The sequence below is a fragment of the Athene cunicularia genome, unplaced genomic scaffold (genome assembly GCF_003259725.1).
Source record: "Athene cunicularia isolate RWA unplaced genomic scaffold, athCun1 SCF_121, whole genome shotgun sequence".
Lineage (NCBI taxonomy): Eukaryota > Metazoa > Chordata > Aves > Strigiformes > Strigidae > Athene > Athene cunicularia.
Window position 1 is genome coordinate 6,005 of NW_020799180.1, and position 6,085 is coordinate 12,089.

Below are 6,085 nucleotides of genomic sequence, written 5' to 3' on the forward strand. Positions count from 1 at the left end.
GCCAGGAGGGGGCAGAGAGGGGGGATGAGTCTCTGGAGCCAAGGCCCCAGCGCCAGGCCCCGAGGGAATGGCCTCAAGCTGCCCAGGGCAGGGTCAGGCTGGCTCTGAGGAAGGATTTCTGTGCAGAAGGGGCTGTTGGGCGTTGGAATGGGCTGCCCAGGGCAGGGGGGAGTCCCCGGGATCCCTGGAGGGGTTGAAGAGTCGGGCTGAGCCAGCGCTGAGGGATCTGGGGGAGTTGGGAACGGTCAGGGGGAGGGTCATGGTTGGACTGGAGGAGCTGCAAGGGCTTTTCCAACCGAGATGATTCTGTGATTCAAGAAGCTCATCCTGTAGAGGAAGCTGGTATTGCTTTTGAGGAATTAAATGAGCTTGTTTCTCTCTGCTTCACAGCTATTGATTTTCTCGAGAAAATACTGACATTTAACCCTATGGATCGATTAACGGCTGAGATGGGTCTGCAGCATCCTTACATGAGTCCCTATTCATGCCCCGAGGATGAACCGGTGTCTCAGCATCCGTTTCGGATTGAGGATGAGATTGATGATATTTTACTGATGGAAGCCAACCAGAGCCAGATGTCTAACTGGGACAGGTATGCTACCCAAGACTGGGCCAGAGACCAGCTACCGGCTTAAATTCTTTAGGCAGAGCTTGACTGCTGAGTCTCTGACCTGCTTGTGATTGGGTTCAGTCACACATGTTCCAGACCCACAAAACACGCTTGTTTTTCCTTTTTGATGCCATATTGTAATTCTAGATCAAGTTGGCACCTTGCTGAAGCCAACAAGAAGTTCATCATTTTTTTCCACAGGGCATCGATGTTGAGTCTGCACGTTCCAGTTACTGAGTATCTTTCTGCTCTTGGTTTTATTCACAGCCTACATTGTCATCAGCTGACTTACATCTGTTTAAGTGACACCACGGTTCTTCCCTCTGTCCCTATAATATAAAATAATGTAATTCTTGTACCTTTTGGGGACCGGGCCTGATTTAGAGCTCTATATTTATCACTTCTCAAGGAGCATAAGCCCCAGAGGTGACAGATCCGAGGGCTTTAAAAAATCCTTAATTGTGTTGACTTTTAAATGGGTTGCTGAAAGCCGTAGAGGAAGTTTAGAGCAGATAAAAACCTTGAGCTGAGGTCTCGTGTCCTAGACAATCACCCCAGTTACTAGGCCAGTCCCAGTACTGGGGCGGGTAGGACAAAATAAGTAGATAAGAATTAACTAGGTTCATTTTTCTATAGAATTAACTAGGTTCATTTTTCTATAGAGCTCCTTCCAGCTGAGCAGGGTGAGCTGGCTGAGGATATCTGCAGCATTGTTCCTCTCTGCATAGCAATTAAATCCCCTCGCCTTCTTAATCTGCTGTATTTCACCAGCATTGAAAAATTAATCTAAAGAAATCCCTCCTCTTCCCTGTTATTAAACTCCTGGGTGAACAAGGGTGGAGCCTGGGGGGGACAATCAGGTGAATTAGGTAAAGAGGAAAGCTGGAGGCTTTTCTCAGGATATTTATCTTCAGCGCACCCCTGCTGGTTAAAATCCCCAAAGCAGCAAATCAATTGGCTGGAGGTCACCTTGTCACCCTTTGATCTCGTGGCTTTTACATTTCTTGGTGTGACACAAGAGGTGGGACCTAGACTCTCGGTCCTGCCGGCCACCTGGCGACATCTGCGATAGGGCTGTAAATTTTGCAAACCGAGTGTTTTAGAGACAGGGAATGATTTTGCCTGGGTGTTGTGGGACACCTGAGGGGCATTTAATGGCTGGGTGTTGCATTTAAGGTAATAATTTAGTAAGAGATGAATCCCTTTGTGTTCTAGCCAGTCCTCAGAGACTACAGAATCACAGAATCCCAGAATCATCTGGGTTGGAAAAGCCCCTGAAGCTCCTCCAGCCCAACCATGACCCTCCCCCTGACCGTTCCCAACTCCCCCAGACCCCTCAGCGCTGGCTCAGCCCGACTCTTCAACCCCTCCAGGGATCCCGGGGACTCCCCCCTGCCCTGGGCAGCCCATTCCAACGCCCAACAGCCCCTTCTGCACAGAAATCCTTCCTCAGAGCCAGCCTGACCCTGCCCTGGGCAGCTTGAGGCCATTCCCTCGGGGCCTGGCGCTGGGGCCTTGGCTCCAGAGACTCATCCCCCCTCTCTGCCCCCTCCTGGCAGGGAGTTGCAGAGGGCCAGGAGGTCTCCCCTCAGCCTCCTCTTCTCCAGACTGAACCCCCCAGTTCCCCCAGCCGCTCCCCAGCAGACCTGTGCTCCAGACCCTGCACCCCTTCAGATTAGAGGGGCTGGGGGTGGCTGGACTTAACTTCTAAGAGTTCTGCCAGTTACGGCCGTGACTATAGGCCTGACACCAGATGCACGCACAGCCCATGTGCTGTAGATCTGGTTGCACTCGAGAAGCAGTCTGGGTCATGAATAATATGGTTTATTGTTACACATCATCTACAGATTCTTTGAGATTGTGTACGATAAATGCACAAACTGCAGGCTGGCTCTATAGCTTTACACACACACACAAAAAAATTGCAATCACACACACTTAATTCCTGGGTAATCTCTTGGCATAGCCAAGGGCCCAAATCTTACCAAAAGGCATCCCTTCTTGGGGCAGAGGAGCACAAACCCATCGATCTGTCCCTCCAGTTTGGTATCAATTATTGTCCCTCCGATAAAATAAATACAAACTCTGGGTAGTATTTATTTGTGCGGGTGGGACTGTGGCCAAGCCACTGTATCTTGAGTAACGACACAGCACACTCCTCAGTGCAAGGTGTGCGCTGGTTTTGTGGGAAAAGAGGAAGAACGAGAGATAAGGGCTGTGGAGTTCTGCAGAACAGTCCTCGAGAGAAGGGAAAGAACAGGAGATAAATCCGCTTGGTCGTGTCAAATGTTCCGTGAGAAAAGGGGAAGAAGGGGACCACACGGCCTTCACCTCGCTTCCCGTTCCTCCTCGGTGCCACAGCAACACAAATCACCGGATCTTCATCCTGTCCTGGGTTTGTTCTGGGCATCACGTGTTAAGGAAACGGGTGTGTTGCAGATTTTTCATCCTTTTGCTTTTCCCACACTTCCAACACTGGGACATACCCCAATACCTGGGGTAACACAGCTTTTAAAGGCAGCTTGTTTAGGAGTAATTAGATGTAAATTAGATGTCACTTTGACAACCGTGGCTAAGAATGGGTGTTGCTGGATAATTGCAATCAAGAGAGTTCAACTGGCTTGAGAAACTTTTACTTGCCAGGGTGACCCTTCGGGGATGCTCTTGGTCCATGACATGAGAGTAAACTGGTGCTTTCCCATGTCAGCGGGGATTGAAATTAATATTTTTTTTACTTTTATGCCGAGAAACAAGGAGCACTCACACTGGGGCTGCTTCTCTGGGGGCTGAAGGACGGTTTGATTATTAATGGTGTTAATCACATTTTAAATCCAAGTGGAGGGACGGTGATGAAGGGTTAAATAAGGGGGCCAGTTGGTTTGGTGGTTGGGCTTTTTTATTCCCACTACCAGTCCTGTCTGACTCTTGATAAATTACTCATTCCCCCTGCCTTTTTTTAACACACACAAAAGGTCTCTAATAGGAATAAGAACATAAAGATCTGGAGGTAAGCGGCGTATTAGCAAGAAAAAGGTAAAAATAGCAGCAGCAGCATGTGTGTGTGTTTGAGCCCTGTGGTTTCTAACAAAGCCCTGTCTAATAGCAGCGTGTCTTTCGCAGGTATCACGTAAGCCTCTCGTCTGATTTGGAATGGAGACATGATAAATATCACGACATGGATGAGGTTCAGCGGGATCCCCGGGCGGGGTCGGAATCCATCGCTGAAGAAGCACAAGTTGATCCACGGAAATACTCCCAGAGCAGCTCGGAGAGGTTCTTGGAGCTCTCCCACTCATCCATGGACCGAGTATTTGATGCTGATTGTGGGAAATCATGTGATTACAAAGTGGGGTCGCCTTCCTACTTGGACAAATTGTTGTGGAGAGACAATAAGCCCCATCATTACTCAGAGCCCAAGCTGATTTTAGATTTATCCCACTGGAAAAGAGCAACCATAGCACCCGCAGCTGAGCTCTCTCTGGAAGAAGAACCATCCAACCTCTTTCTGGAGATTGCTCAGTGGGTGAAGAGCACGCAGGTGGGTCTCGAGTGTCCCGGTTCTCTTCCGGAGATTCAGGAACGGAGCCTGCCATCTTCTCCTCACCATCTCCACAAAGAACCCACGGAGGTGAACGCTGAAACAGACCCCGAGTTTGACTTGGACGTCTTCATCTCCAGGGCACTGAAACTTTGCACAAAACCCGAGGATCTTCCGGAAAACAAGCTCAGTGACATCAACGGGGCCTGCATATCTGAGCACCCCGGTGAGATTGTACAAACAGAGGTGTACCAGAAAGAACGATGGTGAGGAACCCACACCCGGGAAACCCCGCTCTATCTCCCTGTTCCTCTCTCTGATGGTGTGGCCATTGCCCGGGGCCGAGTGGCTTCTGTCTGTCATTGAGCATCAGTTTTTTTATGCTATACCGAATGCCTTTTTCTGAAAAGGCAAGCACAAACCACATGCCCCTTTTGATGCCTTAGAAATACCTTTAAGGGAATCAAGAGGTGTGAATGAAATACTGAGTTTCTTATACTGCCTTAACACTCTTGCCTTGCAATCTCTGGGACCTGTTTGGAACTTAAATGTACGAGGGAAAGGTGACAGTACATGGTAAGTTTACAAACAGAAGTCAAATCAACTTCTTTTCCTTTCTTTTTCTATAGCATCTTAAAATGACGAGGACAAAATCAGCATTTTCATTATGGTCAGATACCCTCCTGGTTTGACGGGTTCCCAAAACACCCAACTGTGAGCTCCTCTGAGGCACTCGTGTGAATACAGGCGGTACGGAGCCAGCAGAGAATGGAACTAGAGGTAGAGTTTGGCCACCAGCCAGAAAAGAACTCTTCAAGAATGTTAATGGGGCAGAAATTCGACCTACAAAATACGGGCCACTTTGGGATTTTTATTTTTTTCTGATTGGAAGACAAAATTCGTGCTAAGCGCGTTCTTGTTTGGTTTCTCGCACGTAAATTCTCCCTCCTGTTGCACGGGGTAGATCGGAGCTCTCCGAGTGCTTAGGAGGCCCCCACACGATGCGTTTCAGTGGAACAACCCGGTGCTGTGGGTCCTGTCTTGAGGCCCAGCAGATCAGCGAGTCCTGTCGAGAGCTAGAAACGGGGTGTCCCACGGTGTGATGCTGCCTGGCACCACCAGCTACACAGACTCAGCAAGGGCGTCCACCTTTGCGAATTAAAAAAAAAAGGAATGAAATGCTACTATTTTACCTTCTGACGAAGATGCTGTGAAGAAAACAGCAGTTCCTGTGGCGTTAGACACGTAACTGGCCACTCTGCTTCTTTGGAAGATGCTGGTGTCAGCAGGCAGCCGAGCGTGGTTTGTAAATAGACACAAACACAACTGATCTACTGTAACTTCTGTTTTCATCCACACTTCTGAGCACCTTAATAATTAATCAGCTAACAAGAGTTTGTATATGGGAGAAATGTTCTATACTTATATTTAATCCAACTCGGCAGGTTTTTAAATGGAAAATCTGTAAATAGTGTCATAAAAGCCAGTCTCCGCTTCCCTTGCTGTTGTGTCACTGTGCTCTCCAGCACACTGGCACTACTATCACTTGTAAAAGAGAAACTACTGTACTTAGTAACTCCAAGGTCTGTATTTAACTGTTGTTCCTGTATGAATGATTTCTCCCCTTTTAACAAGCAGTCTACTAAATGTTTTGAGACGTGAAGAAAGCTCATTTGAGACTCAGACGGTAACTAACAGCAGCATTTATTGTACTAACCCTGGTTTCTATTCTTGGTGGGATTAGGTACAGGTTTAGCCGTAGGAGAGCTGTGCTAGGCCTAAAAATTGTTCTTACTGTGAAGGTCTCTCCTTTGGCTGATGGAAATGCTGTTACTCCGGCTGATTAGTGGCATAGGCTGCCGGCTGCAGGGATGGGATGGGATGGGATGGGATGGGATGGGATGGGATGGGATGGGATGGGATGGGATGGGATGGGA

The 6,085-nt window shown here is 48.4% G+C and overlaps 1 protein-coding gene across 1 annotated transcript; it reads left to right on the forward strand.

The window, feature by feature from the left end:
* The first annotated feature begins 304 nt into the window (after positions 1-304).
* LOC113490531 (mitogen-activated protein kinase 4-like) lies at positions 305-6,034 on the forward strand. Its single transcript, XM_026867057.1, has 3 exons — positions 305-592; positions 3,731-4,414; positions 4,778-6,034. Exons 1-3 carry the CDS (start codon positions 429-431, stop codon positions 4,788-4,790), a joined length of 861 nt encoding a protein of 286 aa, XP_026722858.1. The 5' UTR covers positions 305-428; the 3' UTR covers positions 4,791-6,034.
* Positions 6,035-6,085: the final 51 nt, after the last annotated feature.